The sequence below is a fragment of the Pituophis catenifer genome, unplaced genomic scaffold (assembly GCF_029215685.1).
Source record: "Pituophis catenifer annectens isolate HBS135680 unplaced genomic scaffold, rPitCat1.0.hap2 SCAF_3, whole genome shotgun sequence".
NCBI classification, from domain to species: Eukaryota; Metazoa; Chordata; class Lepidosauria; order Squamata; family Colubridae; genus Pituophis; species Pituophis catenifer.
Window position 1 is genome coordinate 100675446 of NW_027256883.1, and position 23992 is coordinate 100699437.

Here is a 23992-nt window from a genome sequence, read left to right on the forward strand (position 1 = left end):
CATGTCCTTCATCAATGGCGGGGTAGGTGTTCTCCATGCACACTGCATTAATATCTCTAAAATCAACACAAAGCCACATTGACGGTTTTTTTTCTCTTTAAAGAGCACTGGGATGGCCACCCTAGATTTGGTGGGCTGAATGAATCCAATAGCTAAATTGATGTCAATGTAGTTCCTTAGCTCGTTCATTTCCCTAGGGGTCATAGAATACATTTTTGGCTTAGTAGCTTGGGTCCCAGCACAAACACTTATTGCATAGTCGATGGGTAAGTTGGGAAGGGTAGGATGTTGCTTTCTTGCTCGCTGAATGCATCAGCCAGGTCTCAGTACTCTTTGGGAACTTGGGGGCAGCCTGGTTGCGAGTCAGTGATTGTGGCAGCTTTCTTGCCAGGGCCCTATGGTGGCTCCAATGGGGCCTTGTCGCTAAGGGGGGTGGCAACGGTCCCACTCCTATCTTTAGCTTTCTATAGCCATCCTCCCACATGATGGCTGAGCCCCACTTGTCTAGCCAGGCGAAGCCCGGGATGACTGATTGTCATTTTTGGTGCCACCACAAAGCAGATGAGCTCCCAGTGGCCGCCCATTTCAAGTCTTACTGCCTCAATGACTAGGGTGGCTGGGGCTCCGCCTATTAATGTTCCACCGACTTGTTCGAAGCAAATGGGCACACTGGGGGCGTTGTGCTTATCCGTAGTTCCTGGACAGTGGAGAGGCTTATTGGGCATCTGGTACACCTGGTGTCTATAATGGCCTCTATGTCCCCTTGGGCTCCAATCCTGGGCACCACTATCTGCGATTTTATGGTGAAGAAGCAGATAGCTTCACTTACAATCGGGTCATCTTTGCTACTTTCACTGCTGTCACTTGTGGCAGCCAGTGGGGCTTCTGAAGCCGGAGTTTCCCCTCCTTGGGCAGAGGTGGGAGGAACCTCAATGGCTTGCCGAGAGAGTCTTCCCTTGTCCGCTGGCTTGCGCTGGGTCCTCTTCTCCTTGGGCCCCACTGGAGTTCAGGCTTGGGGAACTGGCACCGGGGTCAGGCTCACTGACGCTCGGTGGCCTTGTTGGCCAAACTTGAAACATCTAATGGCTGCCGTTGGGGTCGGCTTTTGCTCCTCTGACTGCCTCTCTCTGGTTTGGCAATCCAAGGTTCACTTAGGCTTTTTGTCTGATGCAGCTTTTCGGTGCGGGTGACTCTCGAGGTCCTTGGCCACCACCATCTGGTACCACTCCTGTATGTGCTCGAGGACCCCTCAGAAGGCGTAAGTCTGCCGGAGGTCCTGGTCTAGGGCCTCCTTGAAGTGGTGGACAAGGAGGTGCTCTGGCCAGTCTCACAATTTTCCCGCCACTCTCTGGAATTCCCAGACTGGTTTTTCATGGGGTGGCCCTTTTGCTTGAGGTCTTTGATCTCTGCCTCTGCCTCTTGCCCCCGGGCTGTGTTTTCGAACCGGGTTTTCAGTAGCTGCAGGAACTTGTCAGCATCCTCCAGTTCGGGAGCTCCTTCGTCATGCAGTTGGGCCACCCACTCCACCGCTTCATCCTCCATGTTGTCGACGATGTTCAAAATCATCTCTTGGTTGGACTGGTACTGGCCTCCGTAGCACTTGAGGTAGGACCAGATCCGATTCAAGAAGTACGCTAGCTTCCCTGGACTCCCATCAAAAATAGCTCTGGGGTGGCCAGCAGCACTGGTGGCTGTAGAACTGGAGCCGGCTGAGAAGCAGGCGCAGGCATCCATTGGCACTGCATCCACCCTGGCCGGGGTACTATGCCCAGCCAGGAGGCATCTAGTCCACCGGTGGCAGCCTTAGGGGCGGCTGGTGAGGCAGACTGCCTGGCCTCGGTAGACCCATGGCCCCTTGCCAAAGTCCTGGTCTGGACTGGCCTAGGGGCCCGGGCGACTGGCTGGCAGCGGTCGTGGTTTGAGCTGTCATCCCAGTAGATCAGGCCCGGCGAGGGAGGCTTAGGCACAATCTGCTTTGTGCTGAGTGAAACAAGGGGGAAATTCTGTTCTGAGCAGTCACATTCCCTGGCCAGGGAAAGTGAATGTCAGTTGGGCCATGGCCAGGCTGACCCCCTGAGGGAGCTGGCCCAGGCTGCTGACACTCAGATGGTCAAAACTCTCTGGCAGGCCTGCCAGGGACTGGCGTCTTGATGAGGGTTGGATTCCCCATTCTCTGGACTCGCTGATAGCCAGGGGCCTCGTAGTTCTCTACTCGAAGACCATGGTGCGCTCTGCCGCCTCAAGCCGAAGCGATCTGGGGTTCCTGGAACACCGGCCGGCTGGTTAGGTCGTCCTCCACCCGGTACAATTCCTGGTGCACCAGGAATCCGATGCTGCCTCCCGAGCTGTCGCCCCACTGGTAGAGCTCCTGAGCTGATGGCCAGGCCACCTGCTCCTTGGACCGGGCACCAAACTGGTGCTCAATCTCCACCACTGCTGCTTCCACCTGCTCAGCTGCCAAGAGGAAACAAGCTCCCAAAGCTGTCCCCACAGGTTGCTCCAGTTCCCGTGGATCTGCTTGTGTTGGAAGATTTCTCTTCCATCGTCTTCTCCATCTTCTCTGAGTCTTCCTGCTGCCCGGTCTTCCAGGTAAGCGGCCGGAACTCAGGACCCTGGACAACAGCCCCGTAGGTGCAGGGAGCTTTTCGGTTGTTTTTATTAGGAGAGTGTCAGGGTTCCAAGTAAAAACCCAAAGCAATCAAAACTCTGAGGCTAGAGTTTCCTCAAAGCATAATTTTATTAGGAATGTCATATTGGCATAGCTGGTGAAAACCCAACTCTGAAGGACCCAGGGTTTTCCCCACCCAAATCAAAACCCAAAGTTCTTCCCCTCAGGTCACAAGTCCATCACATGGTCCAATCAGGTTGCAGTCCCAACTCTGGCTGGCTTTTGTCCACGCCTCCAACACCTGTAGAGCGGCCTTTTTCCCACTGGAAAGAATGTTATTTTAGCTACACATCCCCCAGATATCTCTATCTACCCCCTCACATTCCCACAGCTCTACTTAGTTTTGCTGTGGCAGCCCTGAAGATGTTCCCAAAATGGCTTCAGGACTGACAATTAGTGGATCAAGGAAATGCTGTGGAGATAGTATACTTAGATCTCAGTAAGGCATTTGACAAAGTAGACAGTCTATTTATTGATAAGATAGAACAATGTGGGATGGACAGTACTGCCACCAGATGGATTCACAACTGGCTGACTGAGTAGTCCTGGAACTACATCTACATGGAGGGAGGCATTCATTGGGTACCACAAGCTTCTGTTTTAGGGGCAGTGTTCTTCAACTTCTTCATAAACGATCTAGATGAGGGTATAGGGGAGCTCATGAAATGTTCAGAACACCAAGCTGGGGTGAATTATTAACACTTTGGAAGATAGGCTCAAGATTCAGAAGGATCATGATAGACCTGCGCATTGAGCCTTATTCAGCAAGACACAGTTGAACCTTATTCAGCAAGACAGGAAAAAACAATGCATAGCCATAGTAGAGACAGTACCTGGCTCAACTACATTAACTCTGAGAAAGATCTTGGTGTCCTAGTGGACACCAAGGTGTGCTGCAACTGCCAAAAAAGCCAATCCAGTCCTAGGCTGCATCAACAGAAAGATAGTATTAAAACCATGAGAAATCATTACACCGCTGTATATTGCACCTAGAATACAGGTAGTCCTCGACTTACAACCATTCATTTAGTGACTGTTCTAAGATACAACAACTGAAAAATGTGACTTACAACCGTTGCAGTATCCCCATGGTCATGGGATCTAAGTTCGGGTACTTAGCAACTGGCATGTATTTATGACAGTTGCATTGTCCTGGAGTCATGTGATCACCGTTTGTAATCTTCCCAGCCGGCTTCTGACAAAGTCAATAGGGGAAGCTAGATTTGCTTAGCTACAGTGTGATTCACTTAACAACTTCTTAAAAATTTCCAGTGATGGAGCACCCACAACTTCTGGAGACAATTTAAATTTAAAACCTACAAACTACAGTAATATATATTAATCTCCAAATAAAAGTAAGGTGACACAATGTTATAGAATGCTTTATTTAGATAATGGCTAGCATTTCTACAAGCAGTTTCAAGACAAATGCAAAAAAAAATCTTTGCAAAGTACTGTACTTACAAACAGAATAGTTTGCAAAGTATAGTACTTAAAAAGCAGAGCAGCTCCCAGAGTGCTTACAAACAAACAGTACAGTAGTATAGAATAACAAAAAAGAATATTTTAAAATAGAAGCAATTTTAGCACTCAATTCTAGCACTAGTCCTCAAGCCCCCACACCACCAAAAAACTCAAAAAACAAACTCGGTGCCGCACCAGCTGCAAAAATCATTGGATATTGTTTGGCCATGTGACCAGGGACAAAAAAAAAACCTAAAACCCTATCGGCTTCAGGAAAGTGCATGTTGTAATCCCAAATGGCACAGGCAAGTCACAAATAAAAATGGCTGCTGCTACAGCAGTGGCTGACTCCAAGTCACATGGTTACAGGGGCCTCTTTTTGATCACAGTTTTGAATTTCTAACTTAAGTATCCTTTCAGAATAAATTTGTTCTTGTGAAAATTCTGTAAATGAACTTTGTCAGGGCATTGATTAATCCCATGTTTGGCTCTGGGACAAATCACCCTGGTTAGAGGATGGATCGTGTCTTATTCCTTGTTGCAATATTCTGAAAAAAAATCCTGAAGAAAAGTTCTCTAATAAAACTCATTTATTTGTTATAAAGAAAATAAAACGCCTCACTAACTAAGAAAGATAATTGCTACATTTTGGCAAGCGAGGTCTCCTGCCGGTCCAGCCGGACCTCTGGCAAGAGAACAAAGGAAGGAGTGTGTGAAGCAAGTGAAAGAATGCGGACATGCGTAGTAAAATACTGATAAGGAACTTGGCAAACTACAGTAAGTCTATTAGTCCAAAAATAATGAGCTCAGCTGGTAAATAAAATAACGCAGTGACATTCCCCTTCTTTGCCAGTTGAGCGAAAATCAGGTACATCATCAAATAAGGCACATCATCTTACGCAGATACTCGTGTTGAGCTGCTGGAAGTGGTTTGTTGAGCATATCAGCAATTTGATCATGTATAGATACATATTGCATTTTAACAAAACCTTTTTTCACTAAATGTTTTATGTTTTGATAACGGATGTCAATGTGTCTGGACCTAGAACCTGTGAAATATGATTCAGAAATATAAACCACCGATTCATTGTCTTCCATCACGGTGATCGGTCGGATCGGGTGTGTCCAGATATCTGTGACTAAAGCATGAAACCAAGTTAGAGAATTACATGCATCTGAAACACAAGCATATTCAGCTTCAGTAGATGAACAAGAAACAAAATTCTGTTTACGCACTTGCCAATAAACAGGACATCCATTTAAGAACATCATATAACCTGAAGTACTTTTACGTGATTTCTTATCACTTGCCCAATCAGAATCTGCATAACAACATAATTCTGCATAATTAGTATGTGTTGGTTCTAACAATAACTTCATGTGTTTAGTGTATTTTAGGTATCTCAATAATTTCTTAATGCAAGTCCAATGAAACTGTTTTGCCTTACCTACGTGTCGAGATAAGAGATTAACACTAAGTGCAATGTCGGGTCTGGTCCAACTACTAATGTACAATAATGACCCGATGACTGAACGATAAAGTGTTTGATCCTTTATCAAGAAGCAGGACTTGCTTCTTGTGTCAAGTTGTGAAAATCTGTTTGCATGGGTGTCTTTGTTGTGTTAGCATCTTTCATGTTGCAATGATGCAAAATTTGTTCAATTTTATCTTCTTGTGAAAGACTAAACCCCTTCTGTGTTTTTTCAATCTGAACACCTAAGTAAGTGCTAATGTGACCTAATGATTTCAATGTGAAGAATCTCTGCAAAGCTTTGGCAAAAATTTCACTCATTTGCTTATTTGGACCAATATAAACAATATCATCAACATAAACAAGAACTATCTCATATGCATTGTTAGATCTTTTTGTGAACACGCACTCATCAGTTTCGGACTTAATAAAGCCCATTGAATTTAGTTTGTCAGTAAGACATAAATACCACATTAAACCAGATTGTTTCAGACCATAAAGACTTTTGTTTAGGAACCAGGTATCCCCTTCTTGCTGTCGGAATTCTGGAGGACTTCTCACGTAGATCTCTTCGTCTAGGTCTGCATGCAGATAAGCCGTGTCAACATCAACTGGAAAACCTCTAAACCAAGGATAGTTGCAGTTGCTAAAGCAATTTTTACACTCTCAGTTCTGACTGTCGGTGAGTAGGTATTTGTGTAGTCCTCAGGATAACGTTGAGCGAAACCCTGAGCTACAAGTCTGGCTTTGTACAATGACTCACCATTTGGTTTCTTTTTGATTCTGTAGACCCATCGAGTGCCAATGACCTTTTTGTTTGCTGGAGGTTTTGCAGGTGTAAACACTAAGTTTCTTTAGACTGTCCATTTCAACCTGCATTGCTTCATACCATTTGTCTTGCTCTGAATCAGGGAGCTGCTTGATTTGTGTGAAATTATCAGGTGGAAGTGTAACATTGCAAATCAAAGGCAAGGATGCTTTTGTCAGTTGCCAAGAATATCGTTGTGGAGGGATCCCTTTTGTGGCCCTCTTGGAACGTCTCGGAACAACTGTCCAATCTTCTTCTGGTTCGTCCTCGTCCTCACTTTCGTCACTAGCGTCAGCATCCGCGGCTTGCGAAGACGGAACATCGGGTTGAGAAGAACTGGTGGGATCTTGATCATCAATCTGCGTGGCATCAGCAGTATCATCTCTAGGAAAATAAACTCCAGGATCATTGGAATGAATCCTGAACCAGTCAATATCTTCTTCAAAATTAGCAGATTGGGAAATCACAATTGCATGATTAGAGTCAATAAATCTGCTCCATTTTGAGTTATCATCAATACCCATAAATCTGAGTCTCTTTGCTGCTGGACTTCCTTTTCTTCTTTGAGCTAAGGGAATGTTCACCATAGCGTATGAACCAAAAATATGAATTTTTTAAGATCGGGCTTGTAGCCATACAACACGAAGAAAGGAGTCTGATTTGTTACACTGCTCCAAGTACGGTTGACAATGTAATTTGCATATTTTATAGCTTCACCCCAGTATATCTTACCAAGGTTGGCGTCTTCTAGGAGACAACGCATCATGGTTTGCAGGACTCCTTGTCTTCGTTCTGCGACTCCATTGTGAGCCGGTGTGTAAGGGGCCGAAGTCTGATGAATAATTCCATTCTTACGCATCCAGTCCTGGAAACGCTGAGACATGAACTCGGCACCACGATCACTCTGGATTCTGGCGATGCGAACTTGGTGTTGGGTAGAAACAAGGGTTGCAAAGTCTTTAAAGATCTGAAAAGTCTCAGATTTTTCTTTCATAGGATATACATATCCATATCTAGAGTAATTATCAACAATTGTTAGAAAATATTTTCTACCACCAAATGATGGCGGGAAGGGACCAACTATGTCAATGTGAACCAAATCAAAAATACCAAAAAAGTGTTGACAGGCGTGTAGCGTGTTTGGGAATGGCTGCTGCTTTGGATTTGGCCTTTTTGCAGACAGCACAATCCAAAAACACCTTACACCCCTTTAGATCCAAACCTTTTGCGAACTCCTGCATCTTCCTAAGAACATGGAATAATAGTAATAATAATAATAATAATAATATAATGATAATAATAATAATAATAATAATAATAATAATAATAATAATAATAATAATAATAATAATAATAATTTTATTTCTATACCGCCCTTCTCCCGAAGGACTCAGGGCGGTGTACGGCCTATTTAAAAACACAGAACAAAACGATTAAAATTTAAAATCATTAAATAATTAGGCTCCAATTAAAATCTCAAAAATTTAAAATACCCCAATTTAAAATCATTATGTTGATAGCCCGGCCTGGCGGAACAACAGGGTCTTCAGTGCGCAGCGAAACACCCGGAGGTCGGAGATCTTACGTATTTCCGGGGGCAGTTCATTCCACAGGGCTGGGGCTCCCACAGAGAAGGCCCTCCCTTGGGTGTCGCCAGCCAACATAACTTGGCCGATGGCACCCTGAGGAGACCCTCTCTGTGGGAGCGGACTGGTCGGTGGGAGGCTATTGGTGGCAAAAGTCGGTCTCGAAGGTACCCGGGTCCTATGCCATGGAGCGCTTTAAAGGTGGTAACCAACACCTTGAATCGCACCCGGAAGACCACTGGGAGCCAGTGCAGCTCGTGCAGGAGGGGTGTCACGTGGGTGCAACGAGTTGCACCCATAACCACCCGCGGGGCCACATTCTGGACCAGTTGGAGCCTTCCAATTGCTCTTCAAGGGGAGCCCCATGTAGAGAGCATTACAATAGTCCAGCCAGGAGGTGACAAGGGCGTGAGTGACCGTGCACAGGGCGTCCCGATCCAGAAAGGGCTGCAGCTGGCGAATCAGGCGAACCTGATAAAAGGCCCCCCTGGCCACGGCCGTCATATGCTCTTCTAAAGACAGCCGTGCGTCCAGGAGGACACCCAGATTCCGAGCCCTCTCTGTGGGGGGCAAAGATTCACCCCCAATAGTCAGCGATGGCACTTGACTATATCGGGGCGCCAGAAGCCACAGCCACTCGGTCTTGGAGGGATTGAGTCTGAGCCTGTTCCTCCCCATCCAGGCCCGCACGGCCTCCAGGCAGCGGGACATCACATCAAGGGCATCGTTGGGGTGGTCTGGGGTGGAGATGTACAGCTGAGTATCATCAGCATACAGATGACACTTCACCCCAAAACCACGGATGATCTCACCCAGCGGCTTCACATAAATGTTGAACAGGTCAGAATCGGGTCAGAATCGGGTCAGAGGCCGCAAAGGCACGACGCGGTCCAAAGCTCCAGCAGCCACCCTTTCCCAGGCGGCCATCAGCTCTTCAGTCGAGTCGTGTGTTAGAGTCTCAGGGAACGGCCCAAGCTCCGTCAGGAACCTTTCGGGGTCCATCAGTCGCCTGGGACGGAACCATCTGGTCGGTTCCGTCTCCCTGCGGCGGGGGAAGGCGGTAGGAAAGTCTAATTGGAGGAGCGAATGATCTGTCCATGACAAGGGTTTAATATCTAGGTCCCCTCTACCAAGATCATTCAACCACTGACCAGAGACAAAAATCAAGTCCAGAGTGTGTCCCCCTATGTGAGTGGGGCCTTGAACTAACTGGGTCAGGTCCATGGTCGTCATGGAAGCCATGAACTCCCGAGCCGCCTCTGACGCCTCACCCGCAGATGGAAGGTTGAAATCCCCCATGACAATAAGTCTGGGGGTATCAACCGCCACCCCGGCAATGACGTCAAGTAGCTCGGGCAGGGTCGCTGCCACGTGGCAGGGAGCCAGGTACGTAGTCAGCAAACCCATCTGCACCCCACGGCCCCACTTCACACAAAGGGACTCACATCCGGCTATCTGAGGAACAGTGGTCTCCCTCGGAAAAAGACTTTCCCTAATAATCACCGCCACTCCCCCACCCCTCCCCTGGGCCCTTGGCTGATGAAATGCACGGAAACCTGGTGGGCACATCTCGACGAGGGGGACCCCCCCCTCCTGGCCCAACCAGGTCTCCGTAATACCTGCCAGGTCCGCACCCCCCTCCAAAATAAGATCACAAATGAGGGGGGCTTTATTAACCACCGACCTGGCATTACACAACATCAGCCGCGGACCCTGACCCTGAGACTCTACACAACCCAGGACACGAGTCACGCATTGGGGGCCAGAGTGCGCAATCACTCGTAAACAGCGTATGCGCACCCCCGACACTTGATATGACCCCCTGAGTCCGTCATACCTGCCCCTCCCACTCATTTCAATTTCACAGCCCTTCTTGTCGTCCCCCTGCTCCCCGGTTAAATTTCCTTTCGCGACCCCCCTGCCACAACTAATCGACCCATCATCCCGCTCAGTCGCTATCTGGACCCCCCCAGGTCCGCTTTTACAACCCCCTCCCTCCCTCCCGGGTCCCCTTAAAATTTTCTTTAAAAGTTTGGCTAAAAAACCCCTCAATCCCCTCTTCGCTACATGCCATCTCTCGGGGTTCCAAAGCCCGTCATCAAGATAGGCCCTCGATAATGTGGAGGGCCAGGGCTGCGAGAGGGGGGAGTTTCGCAGCGCGAGAAGGTCGGCTTTTTGGAGCATCAACCGAACCAAAGATGGGAAAGAAAAGCCAGTCCGGGAATCTATCATAGTCCAAAGGGATAACTGAGCATAGAGGTCACAAAATATCCATTTAGAGCTGGACTCCACTGTCCTCTCACGACAGGGAGAAGGTCCAATGTTCTTTTTCTCCAACGGAGGCTAATAGCCAACCATCCTCTCACGACGGCTGGTCCTGTTACAAGAAGTTAACGGGAACAGTGTTCTATCCTCCCCATTGGGATACAGAAAATCCCTCAGTTCTTTCAAATGGTGCTCAGTCTCTCCTACCAGCGAGGGCGTGAGTGGAACATGGGGGGGGTCCAAAGTGTCCAGAATGTAGCAGTTCGTAAACCCCTCCCCCATAAAAGAGGGAGGCGGGGAGAGGGAGGGGGAAACAGTATCCCCAGAGGAGGGTAACATCTCTTCCTCTGCCGATCTATAAGTCCAGGCCTCCTCACCTCAGCTTCTCCTCTTCACTCTCAGCAGACTACCATTGCAGCATTCTGCGGCAGACGCCATCACCGGCACCAGTGTAACCCCCGCACCCCAGCACCATAAACAGATGCATCTGAGGGGGGGGCAACCAGCGCCGCCAACTGGCCTCCACCGCCAGCACCGCCTTGGCTCTGTTGCTTTGAGTGTGGGGGGGAGGGGAGGAGGGAGGCATCGCCCCACGGCCGTTCGCACTACCACCGGAGCAGCCATCCCCCTCCAACCCCTCTTCTTTGATGGAAGATAAAGACCGCAGCCAGATGACTCTCTGCGGCCACACCAAGCTGCTCCCACCATCGCTGCTACCGCCGTTACCGCTGCTGCCGCCGCCATCACTGCCATTGCCTTCTCGGCACCCTCTGCTGTTTTACGGCGCCATCATCGCCGCCATAACCTTGTGGAGCTCCAGGCAGTTCCGCAGAGCCCAGGGTGGTTCCACAGCGTCGCCGCCGCCGCTATCAATTTTGCGGCTTTCCGCGGCGTCCTCGGCGTCCTCAGCACTCTCCAGGGCCTCTCCCAAACCGCTAGCCCCTCGCTCCAACCATGATGTCACAGAGGGAGTAAAAATCCTCCCCAGGTTGGGCAGGGGCTCTCCTCGCTGGGGCTCGGGGTCGCAGGTGGATTTAGCGACCCTATACCCCCCGAAAAGACCAAATAGCCCCCATCGTCAGACCGGGAGCTAACCCAACACCGCCATCTTCGAGCATGCGCAGTGAGTCTCTGGCATGCCCCAATCTTCTATGCCATTTGTGGATACACGTGGAATGCAAAGGTTTACCAGTTAGTGAATTCTCAACATTAACATTTTTATGCAGAACCCCAGGCTTGCTCTGAGCAACCTGTTTACCAATTCTATTTTTGTTGGCTTTAGGAGCCTTAGGAATAGCAACAGGATCTCTCTCTGGGCCTGTGCTCTCCTTTTTTGGAGTTTGTATACTTGCCTGTGTTTGCGGTTTAGGCTTTGGCTTTAAATAATAAACACCACCAATTAATACGGTTCCAGCAACAATATCTCCATCTTTAACTATGTAACTTGCATTTTCAAGGTGGTGAACCTGGAATTTTAACATTCTAGACAGGTGACTCTGACTAAGCAAGTTACTGGTTGCTGTTGGTATGTAATAAACATCAGGAATGAATGCATCGAGCTCTTCAACATAAACAGTTCCTTTTCCTTTGACCTGACAAGGATGATTTGAAAAAGAATAAAGTTCAAGTAGTTCCGGTTCAGGCTCATGCATTTCTGTGAAAAGTTCCTTTCTGTAGGTAACATGCAATGCTGCACCACTGTCCAAAGTGCACAGGAGTCGTCTGTCATACTCTGGTTGAGGTTGTGGATCATTGGTTAAAGCCAGTGTGGCGAGTGGAGTTTGTGGATCACGCTGGGGACCACGACGACCTTGTCTTCCGCCTCTGCCTCTGCCTCTGGAATCTGTTCCTCTGGGCTGGTACGTGACGGGAGCTGGAACTCGTTGGGGACTATCCCGGGTGGCATGTCCCACACGATTGCAGGTGTTGCACCTTGGCATCCTTGGAGCGTAGGTCCTTCCTCGGAAGGGGTGCCTAGCTGGAGCTCTTGATGTGGGTGGTCCTCTCAAATGTGGCATGGCCAACATGAATGCCTTTTCTTCAATTAAAAGTCTACAGACATTGTCCACTGTGCGTTGAGCAATTGGGACTTGGTTAATTTTTGTAACAGCATCTTTCCATTCATAATTCAAAGAGTTAATAATGATGCTGATCATTTGAATATCTTCAATGTTATGGCCTCTTTCTCTCAATTCTGTTCTCAGACCTTTCAGTTTGGTCAAATGTCCTCCAATTTGTTCACTGGGTTTCAATCTCGAACCGTGGAGTTCAGACATGAGTAAACATGAAGATTCAATTGAGACAGGCCTGTAGCAATTTTCCAATTCAGCCCAGATTTGTCGGGCTGTTGTGTTTGGTGGAAAAGTGACCTGCAGTTCAGTATCCATGGACATCAATAATGTTGTGCGAGCCCTTATCTCTAAATCTCTTATTGCAAAATCCCATGGTTGTGCAGGAGGGTTAAAAACCATGCAGTGAGTGCCTTCTCTAAGAAGCAATAGTGTAATCTCACTGACCCAGGCTTTATAATTGTGTCCTGACATTTTTAGTTTTGACTCACCAGTTAGTGGAGAGACAGAAAATGCCTGGTAAGGAGCCTGCATTTGATACGCTGGCTGTGCCGGCAGAAATGCCTGTGGTATTTGCTGTGCCTGTTGTGGACCTAAAAATGGTCTTGGTTGTGCCATTGGAGGTGGGCCAGGAGCTGGCCCTATTTGCACTTGTGGCTGGGGCACATATGCAGGCATTTGTAGCTGCTGTGGCTGATGCACTGGAATCTGCTGTATTCCAGTTGCCATTTGTGCTTGATCTGCAATATTGGCATGACCTGCTGGGGATGCAGTCATTTGCCTTTGCTGCACTAAGTGTGGCTGTGTTCCATCTAAAAAGACACCAACACTACCAGGGGGTGTTTGAGTTTGGGCCTGTGGAAACACTTGTGGCATTTCAGCTTCCTGTAGTAAATTACTTTCGCCAGCAGATGGTGCTGCACCTTTAGCTTCGGGCAGCCCAGTTACAAGAAATTACTGCGTGGCAGGTTTACATGTAACTTGATCAGGGAGACTTTCATGTGACGTATGCAATGCTCTTTGCCTTAATTGGCTTGACACAGAATCCACCAGGGGGAGTGTCTTTGGCTCTGAGGAAGAAGACAATATGGCGCTTTTTGAAAATCTTAAGTCACGAGATTCTCCCCCTTGCTCAAGCATAGATATAGCCATTTTTGCCTGGGATAGCTCCTGTTCATAGAATTTTATACGGTCACGATAGGCTTTCATAGCCAGCTCATCCAGGGTGAGCTTAGAGCTTCGAGGAGAGTAATGAATTGTTTCTCTCTCTGCGTGGGAGTATAATTTTGCTCGGCAGTTTGCTTTGGCCTTGCACCGAGCGTTACAAATTCAGAAGGTTCTGGGAGGACTTTTTGAGAGCATGCATATTCAGAAGAAGACGTCACTGACCTCAGTTCCAGTACGTTATCTTCAAAAGCAATTTGTCTGTTATCTCCCTTCGTTCCTTCTCCCACGGCTTCTTCTTGTTCCAGGCGTGTGGCTGTAGTAAGGGGCTGGAAATCTGAAAAACTCCTTTCTGCCACCTTCTCAGCAAAATATATTTTGTATTTGTTTTTCTTCTGTTTCGGCATTTTAGCAAAATAATTAGCGTACCTCAGTAGCTAAAAACTAATTGCCTATGCACTCTTATCAGAAATAACAAAACAAGGAAAAAAGCCATAAATCAACCGTCCGAGCTACCAGATGTCAGGGCATTGATTAATCCCATGTTTGGCTCTGGGACAAATCACCCTGGTTAGAGGATGGATCGTGGCTTATTCCTTGTTGCAATATTCTGAAAAGAAATCCCAAAGAAAAGTTCTCTAATAAAACTCATTTATTTGTTATAAAGAACACCTCACTAACTAAGAAAGATAATTGCTACATTTTGGCAAGCAAGGTCTCCTGCCGGTCCAGCCGGACCTCTGGCAAGAGAACAAAGGAAGGAGTGTGTGAAGCAAGTGAAAGAATGCGGACATGCGTAGTAAAATACTGATAAGGAACTTGGCAAACTACAGTAAGTCTATTAGTCCAAAAATAATGAGCTCAGCTGGTAAATAAAATAACGCAGTGACACTTTCATACATGGGGGATTACTTGTGTATGATGAACGCTTAAGGGAACTAGGTATGTCTAGCTTATTAACTGATCAAAGAGAGATTCAACTGAGAAATGAGAAATTTTCTGACCGTGAGAACAATCAACTAATGCAACAGCTTGCCTTCAGAAATTGTGGGAGCTTCATCATTAGAAGCTTTCAAGAAGAGACTGGACTGCCATCTGTCAGAAATGGTGTAGGGTCTCCTGCTTGGACCGGGGGGGTTGGACTAGATGACCTATAAGGTCCCTTCCAACTCTTGTTATTCTGTTAACAAAGATGATTAGTGGTGACATGTTAGCTGTCTTCCAATACATGAAGACAGTGGTGGGATTCAAATAATTTAACAACCGGTTCGCCCAGGCTCAGGTTGACCGTCAGGGGAGGTGTGACCCATCCCTGTCTTGCAGCTCCACCGTACATGCGGGATGAGCCCCCTGCAACGGTCAACCTAACCCTGGGCAAACCGGTTGTTAAATTACACACACACACACACACACACACACACACTGCTATCAAAAGTGGATCCTGGGTGCTGCACAGAAATGGGAAATGGAACAGCCAGCATGAAGGAAGGAGGAGGAGTAGGGAGAAGAAAGAGGGAAAGCGGCCTTCCCTCCGTGCCAGCCGATTTTCCCATTTCTCCATTGCAGTGCAGCTCTGCGCTGTAGAATTTGCCCCACCAACCACCGCCCAGATGACCTCTCTTCCCCCAAGCATTTCTTTGCTACCTGATTTCCAGCTCCATCATGTTTCTCCATCACATTTCTCGCCGTCATGTACAGGGAAACAAAGGTTTGTGGAGCTTAAAAAAAATAAAGTTCAATCAATCAAATCCAATTTTGCAAGATCTTTTTTTTCTGCAAGAAGTTGGAATTGATTGATTGAACTTTTTTTTTAGTCCCACAAACTTGTTTCCCTGCACAGGAAGGCGAGAAATGCAATGGAGAAACAGGCCGGAGCTGGAAATCAGGTAGGCAAAGAAATGCTTGGGGGAAGTGAGGGCAACTGGGCACTAGGTGCTGAAATGGGCCCGTTTCTCTCCAGCAGCTGCCCAAGCCTACTGGAGGGAAGGGCAGCATCTACCGGCACTTAAACGCAGTGGCATTCCAGCTCTGGCTGGGAAGGGGCAGCCAGCATGGGCGCTGCAGCCAGGATGCCCGCTCGCTTCAGCACCCTCCCCGACCCTCTGGAGCTCCGCTGGCGCTTTGGCCCTGGGCTGCCACCTTATGCTCAGGCCCCGCCCCTGCTGCCTGAGACAGGTTTTGCCTGAGTGACGTGATCGAAGGTTTCCGTCTCTCCTCTCTTGGACTTTTGGGGAGGGTTTTTTTCCCCCGCCTGGAAGGAAGTTGAACAAAAACCAGACGTGTTCCAGAAAATACAGATTTTCCAGAACACGTCTAACCCGTTCACAGAACTCAACAAAAAAATTATGTATCGGTTCTGCTGAACCGGTGCGAACCTGTTGAATCCCACCACTGCATGAAGGGCTCTCACAGAAAAGAGATGTGATATTCTCCAAAGCACCCAAGAATAGAACAAGAAGCAATCAGTGGAAGCTTGGATACAGAGCCATCCAACCTGGAACTAAGAAGAAATTTCCTGACAGTGAGTGCTCCCATCACTGGATATTTTGAAGAAAAGATTGGACATTGATTTGTCCTGGCATAGTATAAGGTCTCTTGCCTTGGGTGGGGGTTTGGCTAGAAGATCCCCAAGGTCCCTTTCAGGCCTATGATTCCATGTTTCTAGTGCAGTTTATTAAAAGGGGATAATACAGACTAGTGAAATAAATTAAGGTATAGATTTTAGTGATCTTAGATATTTCATTTTGCGATAATTCTTTTTTTCAAAGTTAATATTTCTCTTCTATTCTTAGATTTGTGATATTGCAATTAATTGGGCTGGAGGACTGCATCATGCCAAGAAGTTTGAGGTAATAGTCAAGTCTGCTTTATTATGAAGGCATAGTGGTTCCTTTTAACTAACATACAGTAATTTCTTTATTTTCATTCTCCAGGCTTCTGGGTTTTGTTACGTGAATGACATCGTGATTGGCATTTTGGAGCTTCTCAAGTAGGTATTCTTGTTTGCATGAATAATTCACCACAGTACAAAGTGTCCCCCTGGGATTCTAAATATAGATATACGAGGTCTCTTTCCATGTGCTAAAAATTAAAAATGCCCAAACATTACAAAATGTTGGAAAACTCATCTCAGAATTCATCATAAACTAAAAGAAAGAAAGAAAAGTAGAAAGAATAAAAAAGTGCAAAGAAAAAAATGTAGAGAAAAGAGATAAGAATATAGTAATGAAAGAGAAAAAATATATATAAAGTGACTTCCAACATTGATCGCAACAATTTTTAACAATTATGGTAACTTTTCACCTCTAATTTACAACCAATTTTGTCTTCATCCCATGACCCATCTTATCTGTAAACAAATCCATAAAGCATATAATTTCAGTCCTGGTGTCAGCAAATCCATTAAGAGTTGTCAGAAAGTTGTTCCTCAGTTGTCTGAGTTGCTCCTGTGACACTTATTGAAATAAACCAATTTTTTATTCCTTCCTTTTACTTCTAACAATCTCAATCTTTAGTCCATTCAAGTAATGTCATAGAACTTGATTTATTTTCATTTCTCTTTTACTCTTTCTCACAATTTTCATCCAACTTTAACAGACCTCTTTTGTAAATCCAATTTGTTTATTATTTGTAATTCTCTTTTGATTTTTAAAGCATCAACTGATTTCTTTTACATGCCTAATAAGACATCCCTTTCCATATCATTCTTGTAACCTGTCATTAGTAGATCCACTTTTAATGTCAACTTGTTCCTTTTCTGCTGTTTTTTCCATAACATCTTTGGACAGTTTGTCTATAAAACCAGCATCGCTATTGATATTGTTGATATTAACTTCTGATTCCATTTTTCAAAAATGTCCATCAGTATTTCCAATGTTACAATGTTTTGTGTAATTCTGTAGCTGTTAATTAGGTTTATGTATTCTTCTCCTTTAATTAAAAACTTTAGTTCCCTCTAGAGTTCAATTTTTAAAATTGTTTATTTTAATTATGTCTTAGAAAAAAAATTAAAATGTCCACTTTCCCAGGGGAAGGATTCTTTATGGTAATCCTCAATGTTCAACCACAGTTAGGACCAGAATCTTCATTATTGAGCGAAGGGGGCCCATATGATTGCTTTCGTCAACAATGAGAATCTCAGCACTCCTGGTTATAGTAGTTAAGCAATCTCCCTGGTCATTAACCAGAGGGAGTGAAAGAGTCACCTGTTGAGTTCAGCTCCTGTCTGGATGCAGAAGGGAACTCCTCTGTGGGCTGCAGGAACTTAAGATCTGACCTTTTCTTTTGTCAGAGGAGTTCCCCTATCTTCTTGGAAGGGGAATTCTTCCAGAGAGCTGCAGGAATGGAGCTCAGATCTTCGGGATCCGATTTTCATTTCTGTAGCCTGCTGGAAAAGTTCCCCTCCACAAGCAACCCTTTTTTTCTCAAAGGGCTGCCTTTCAGGGCAGGGTGGGGAAAATTCCATGTGGTTTCCTCCTGGCAAGCAGCCTTTTCGTTCTCAAAGAGCTGCCAGCGAGGAGAGAATCTCAGCTTTATGACAGGCAGCAGCAGCAACATGCAACTTCCCTGCTGGTTTCCCCATTGACTTTCTGGGAAAGCTAGCAGAGAAGATTGCAAATGGTGATCATATGATTTCAGGGCTCTTGGCAACCAGTTTTAAGTATGAACAGGTTGCCAAGCACTCTGATCATGATCATGTGAACTTGGATGGTGATGCAATGTTTTGTAATGGCTGGAAGTGCTTTATGGGCCATAAAACACCCAATCCATGGCCATCGTAATTCTGAACTGTCATTAAACAGTTGTAAGTCTGTAAGAACTACCTGTGTAATGCATTCCAAAATTTTATTTCAAATTTATCTGGACCCTTAATCCATTTATAACTTTCTAAAATCAAAGTCTTAATTAATTAACCTTTTGTTGTTTAATGTTTTAAATTCTGGCAGAAGTACTGGTGATATTTTTGCTTGCTTATTGAGTTCAGAGGGAATGTATTAACTTTGGGCATAACTTCAGAAATTCTCTACACACCATCACTCCAAACTTAATAACTTCTTAATCAATTGTCAGAGGAGGGTGACAAAGACAAGAGGGTATTACAACTACAGAGAAAATAAAGGTGATGCATGATTGAGAAAAATCTTGAAATAGAAAATGAGCACCTTGGTCTGCTTTGCAATTTAACAGAATGTGATCCTGGACAGATTTTTCTTTCTTCAGTATGATTTTAAAGTGCTGGCAATTTAGATCAGCGTTGTCAGAATTGCAGCAGCTCTGAGATGCTGCTGTGACACTAGTGATAAGTACACATTTTTCATAAATGAGACTTTAAGTTCTACCGATGTTAGGAGATATGGTTTTTCCCACAGAAAAGTTTTTTTTCTCTGACAGGTACCATCCACGTGTGCTTTACATTGATATAGACATCCATCATGGAGATGGTGTGCAGGAAGCTTTTTACTTGACAGACCGTGTCATGACAGTATCTTTTCACAAATACGGGAATTACTTTTTCCCTGGTACAGGTACAAAATCTTTTACTGTTCTTTTTCAGTTTTTAAGAATCAGAATTCTACTAGCCAGCTAATAAATATGTGAAAGAATTTGAAATTCTATGTCACATTTATGGAAAATGAATGCTTTCTAATATGTACCCCTATTTGAATTCTACACTGACATGTAGGTGACATGTATGAAGTTGGAGCTGAGAGTGGCCGCTATTACTGTCTAAATGTACCTTTGCGGGATGGCATTGATGACCAAAGTGAGTCTTCCACTGGGGCTTGTTCCATCTTCAGTGCATATTTTAGCAGGAAAATTATAGTAGTGGTTTCTTTGTCTTTTTGTTTGGAAGGTTATAAACACCTCTTCCAGCCAGTCATTAATCAAGTGGTGGAATTCTATCAGCCAACTTGTATAGTGTTGCAGGTGAGAATTTTTGATGGCTGTTCCTTGTGGTCATATGAAGGGACTCACGGAGGGCTACAATAATAATGGGTAGGTTTGCTGAGAAATTTCAATTGTCATTATTCCTCATTTTTATCTCTCCCGCTTACCCCTTTAAGTGTGGTGCTGACTCGTTAGGCTGTGATCGCCTAGGCTGCTTTAACCTCAGTATAAGAGGACACGGGTAAGTCCATTTTATAACCCATAAAAAATTAAACAACAAATTAGGCTAATAAGGATATGACTGCTTTTTTCTCATTTAATGTTGTTGAAGTTCTGATTTTAAAACCTCTCAAAATTCTCCTCTACCCTCTTTTTATTATAAAACACTTTTCCAAAAGTGCTGCCAACCATCCTGCAAGAAAAAGACATGTATTTCTACTGCTATTTCAATCATATTTAAATATATCTTCCATTGAGCTGACTTGTAGCAATCAGGATTTGAAAGGGAAAAGGTGATTTAGATTTTCTTTGAGCATCTCCTTAAATTTCCATTTGCATCTTTGAGCATAGGAAAAAGCACAGCTTCTTCAAACAATGGCAGCAGATACAATGGAGTGCTTCTGGGCCATCTGCATAATCTTTTTCCCTTCAATTCCAAATCACTGCACACTGTATTTGCACCTCAGCGGAAAAAATATAGACGCTGTACTGTACTTTTAGTTTTTCGGTTGCAGGCTAGATAGGAATTTGCATGGTGTGTGACTATTGGAAAAAAAAGTTATTCCTCTAATCAAACATGAAACACCAGATGCATGAGCAAAATTTTGGAAGATCCAATCACACATCATGTCTTTTTTTGGTTGTTTTATTTTCCTTTTTTGCCCTTGATAGTTGCAGTCTGAAACTATAGCATTTGAGATACCAAGAGATATTTTATATTACCAATGCAATAGTAATGTCAGAATTGTTGATTTGGAAATTAGTTGCCAATATCTGCTTTTAATATTTCTTGTTAATTGGGAAATATTGTTAGTCTTTTTTTTAGCAGGTTCCCTTTCTAAAGCTAGGTTGCAAAGTGGCTGGGGTTTTAAGTTACACTAAATGTGGTCTGCTTGGTTTTTAGCTGACCATGTTGTTTTCCTCACTAATAAATTAAGCAGAAAGAGTAGTTTATTTACAAACTATGTATATTTTCAACTCTGTTGTCATACGCTGCCAAGGCTCTTCACAGTGATGTTGCTGGTGGCAGCTCAATTTGATTAATATCTGTTTAATATCTGTTTAATATCTGTGACTGCCATTTTGTTTTCTTTTGCACACATGCATACAAATTGCTTAAGAGCTGTTACTCATTTTCAGTGCTGAGCTTATTTTAAAGGTGAAAATCTATATCAGTCTTAGAGAGTATGAAGAGATCATAGTTAGTTCTTGCACTGCATCTATTCTCCCAGTTCTAATATTAGCTGTCAAGAAACATTATTGTAACTTTCTCATTGCATTAAAACTGGGCCTGTAGTGTCTTTCAAAGTCCTCTGTAATTGGTTCAAACTCCAGCAAGGGCTGACACTCTTCCACTTTGGAGACAGAAAAGCAAGCTTCAGAAAAAGAATAGCTCTCTCAACCACCTTCTTTTTGTCTTTGGATCTAATTATTCAGCTTTCTGCCCTTTTCTTCTGCGCAGTCCCCAATGGATTTTCCCTAAATTAATAAGGTCCTTTGTTCAAATATTTGTTCAAAAATATTTTAGCAATCTCCTATTAGCTTAGCAATTTCCCAGCTTCAGCGAAATAGATTTGATAACAACTTTGAAATCATTTTAACAGCAGTCGTTTACAGTAAATTGCTACATGTACACACACACACACACACACACAATTTTTATTTATGTGTGTATGCCAAGTATATGCCAATATAAATATTCTAACTTTGGATTCCAGGGAGTGTGTGGAATATGTAAAAAGTTTCAACATTCCCCTTCTGGTATTAGGAGGCGGTGGTTATACAGTTCGCAATGTGGCCCGATGCTGGTGAGTATTGTAAGAGCATTGAGATAGGCTGGAGATAGTCATCTTTCATGTCTATAAGTTATTGTAAACTGCCCAGAGTTACCCTATGGTAAGATGGGCAGCCAATAAATGTAATAAATTAGTAAGTAAGTAAGTGGCACAGATACATGACCTTGATGGATATGGTCTGCCTTTCCTTTCAGGACTTATGAAACATCATTGCTTGTAGATGAAGCAATTAGTGAAGAGCTTCCATATAGCGGTAAGTCAGGTTTTTCTGTATTAAAATATAAACAATCATTAGTTTAACCTTTTCTTAGCCAGCTATATAAACAATACTATACTATAAATTTTATTATATTTTAGAATAGAATAGAATTTTTTATTGGCCATGTGTGATTGGACACACAAGGAATTTGTCTTGGTGCATATGCTCTCAGTGTACATAAAAAGAAAAGATACATTTGTCAAGAATCATAAGGTACAACACTTAATGATAGTCATAGGGTACAAATAAGCAATCAGGAAACAATATCAATATAAATTGTAAGGATACAAACAACAAAATTGCAGTCATACAGTTATAAGTGGAAGGTGGTGGGAATGATGAGAAGATTAATAGTAGTGCAGACTTAGTAAATAGTTTGACAGTGTTGAGGGAATTATTTGTTTAGCAGAGTGATGGCATTCGGAAAAAAACTGTTCTTGTGTCTAGTTGTTCTGGTGTACAGTGCTCTGTAGCGTCATTTTGAGGGTAGGAGTTGAAACAGTTTATGTCCAGGATGCGAGGGGTCTGTAAATATTTTCACAGCCCTCTTTTTGACTCGTGCAGTATACAGGTCCTCAATGGAAGGCAGGTTGGTAGCAATTGGTTTTTCTGCAGTTCTAATTATCCTCTGAAGTCTGTGTCTGTCTTGTTGGGTTGCAAAACCAAACCAGACAGTTATAGAGGTGCAGATGACAGACTCAATAATTCCTCTGTAGAACTGTATCAGCAGCTCCTTGGGCAGTCTGAGCTTTCTGAGTTGGCGCAGAAAGAACATTCTTTGTTGTGCTTTTTTGATGACGTTTTTGATGTTAGCTGTCCATTTTAGATCTTGCGATATGGTAGAACCTAGAAATTTGAAGGTCTCTACTGTTGATACTGTGTTGTCTAGTATTGTGAGAGGTGGAAATATGGAAGGGCTTCTCCTAAAGTCGACCACCATTTCTACAATTTTGAGTGTGTTCAGTTCCAGGTTGTTCCGGTCACACCACGAGGCTAGTTGTTCAACCTCCCGTCTGTATGCTGATTCATCATTGTCTCGAATGATACCAATCACTATTGTGTCATCTGCGAACTTCAGTAGTTTAACAGATGGATTGTTAGAGATGCAATCATTGGTATACAGAGAAAAGAGGTGGGGAGAGCACACAGCCTTGGGGGGCCCCTGTGCTAATTGTACAGGTATCTGATGTGATTCTGCTTAGCTTCACCAGCTGCTTCCTGTTTGTTAGGAAGCTTATGATCCACTTACAAGTGTGTTCAGGTACCTGTAGCTGGTTTAGCTTAGTTAGAAGTGTACCTGGAATGATGGTATTGAGTGCTGAACTAAAGTCTACAAAGAGGACCCTTGCGTAGGTCTTTGGAGATTCAAGATGTTGTAGGATGTAGTGCAGAGCCATATTAACAGCATCATCTGTTGATCTATTTGCTCGGTATGCAAATTGCAAGGGGTCTAACAGTGGATCCATGATGGTTTTCAAGTGGGACAGCACTAGCCTTTCAAAGGTTTTCATGACTACAGATGATAGAGCAACTGGTCTGTAGTCATTCAGTTCCTTGATGGTGGGCTTCTTTGGCACTGGGATGATAGTAGAGCGTTTGAAGCAAGAAGGAACATAGCACATCTCTAGTGATTTATTGAAGATATAGGGGAAGATGGGGGCCAATTGGTCAGCACAGACTTTTAAGCAAGAAGGAATTATCTTGTCTGGGCCTGGAGCTTTTCCTTGCTTTTGTCTGTAAAATAGGTCTTGCACTTCCTTTTCTGTGATCACTAGGGGTTGTGAACCCAATGGGATGGGGTCAGTTGTAGGAGGCTTGGCTGTTGTTGGTGTGTCTGAGATGGGGGTTGTGGAGATAGGTGGCTGTAGTTTCCTTTCAAACCTGCAGTAAAACACGTTCAGGTCATCTGCCAGTTGCTGATTTCCTTCAGCCTGGGAAGGAGGTTTGCCGTAACCAGTGATATTTTTTAAGAGTTGTACACATGTTTGCTGGTTCATTTGTTGAGAACTGATTCCTTAGCTTTTCAGAGTAGCTTCTTTTTGCTGCTCTGATCTCCCTTGTTAATATATTTCTGGCCTGATTGTACAGCATTTTATTGCCTTTTCTGTAGGCTTTCCTCTTTGGAACGACGTAGCTGCTTAAGTTTAGCTGTGAACCAAGGTTTGTTATTACTGTATATTCGCAAGTTCCTGATGGGTACACATAGGTCTTCACAGAAGTTGACATATGATGTTACAGTCTCTGTGAGTTCATTTACAGTTGCAGGAAAAAGTATGTGAACCCCTTGGGATTACGTGGAGTTTTGCATGAATTGGTCATAGAATGTGCTCTGA

General features: G+C 44.4%; 1 protein-coding gene across 3 annotated transcripts in view; it reads left to right on the forward strand.

Annotated features, from left to right (window-relative positions):
• Window positions 1-23992, forward strand: part of HDAC3 (histone deacetylase 3) — a 187950-nt gene that overhangs the window by 137619 nt on the left and 26339 nt on the right. For all 3 annotated transcript variants that reach the window (XM_070940850.1, XM_070940852.1, XM_070940853.1), the window contains 8 exons: window positions 16289-16345; window positions 16430-16485; window positions 18888-19021; window positions 19180-19260; window positions 19351-19424; window positions 19562-19626; window positions 21323-21412; window positions 21595-21653. In XM_070940850.1, coding sequence (XP_070796951.1) covers window positions 16289-16345; window positions 16430-16485; window positions 18888-19021; window positions 19180-19260; window positions 19351-19424; window positions 19562-19626; window positions 21323-21412; window positions 21595-21653 — 616 coding nt within the window. The remainder of the gene's footprint in view (window positions 1-16288; window positions 16346-16429; window positions 16486-18887; window positions 19022-19179; window positions 19261-19350; window positions 19425-19561; window positions 19627-21322; window positions 21413-21594; window positions 21654-23992) is intronic.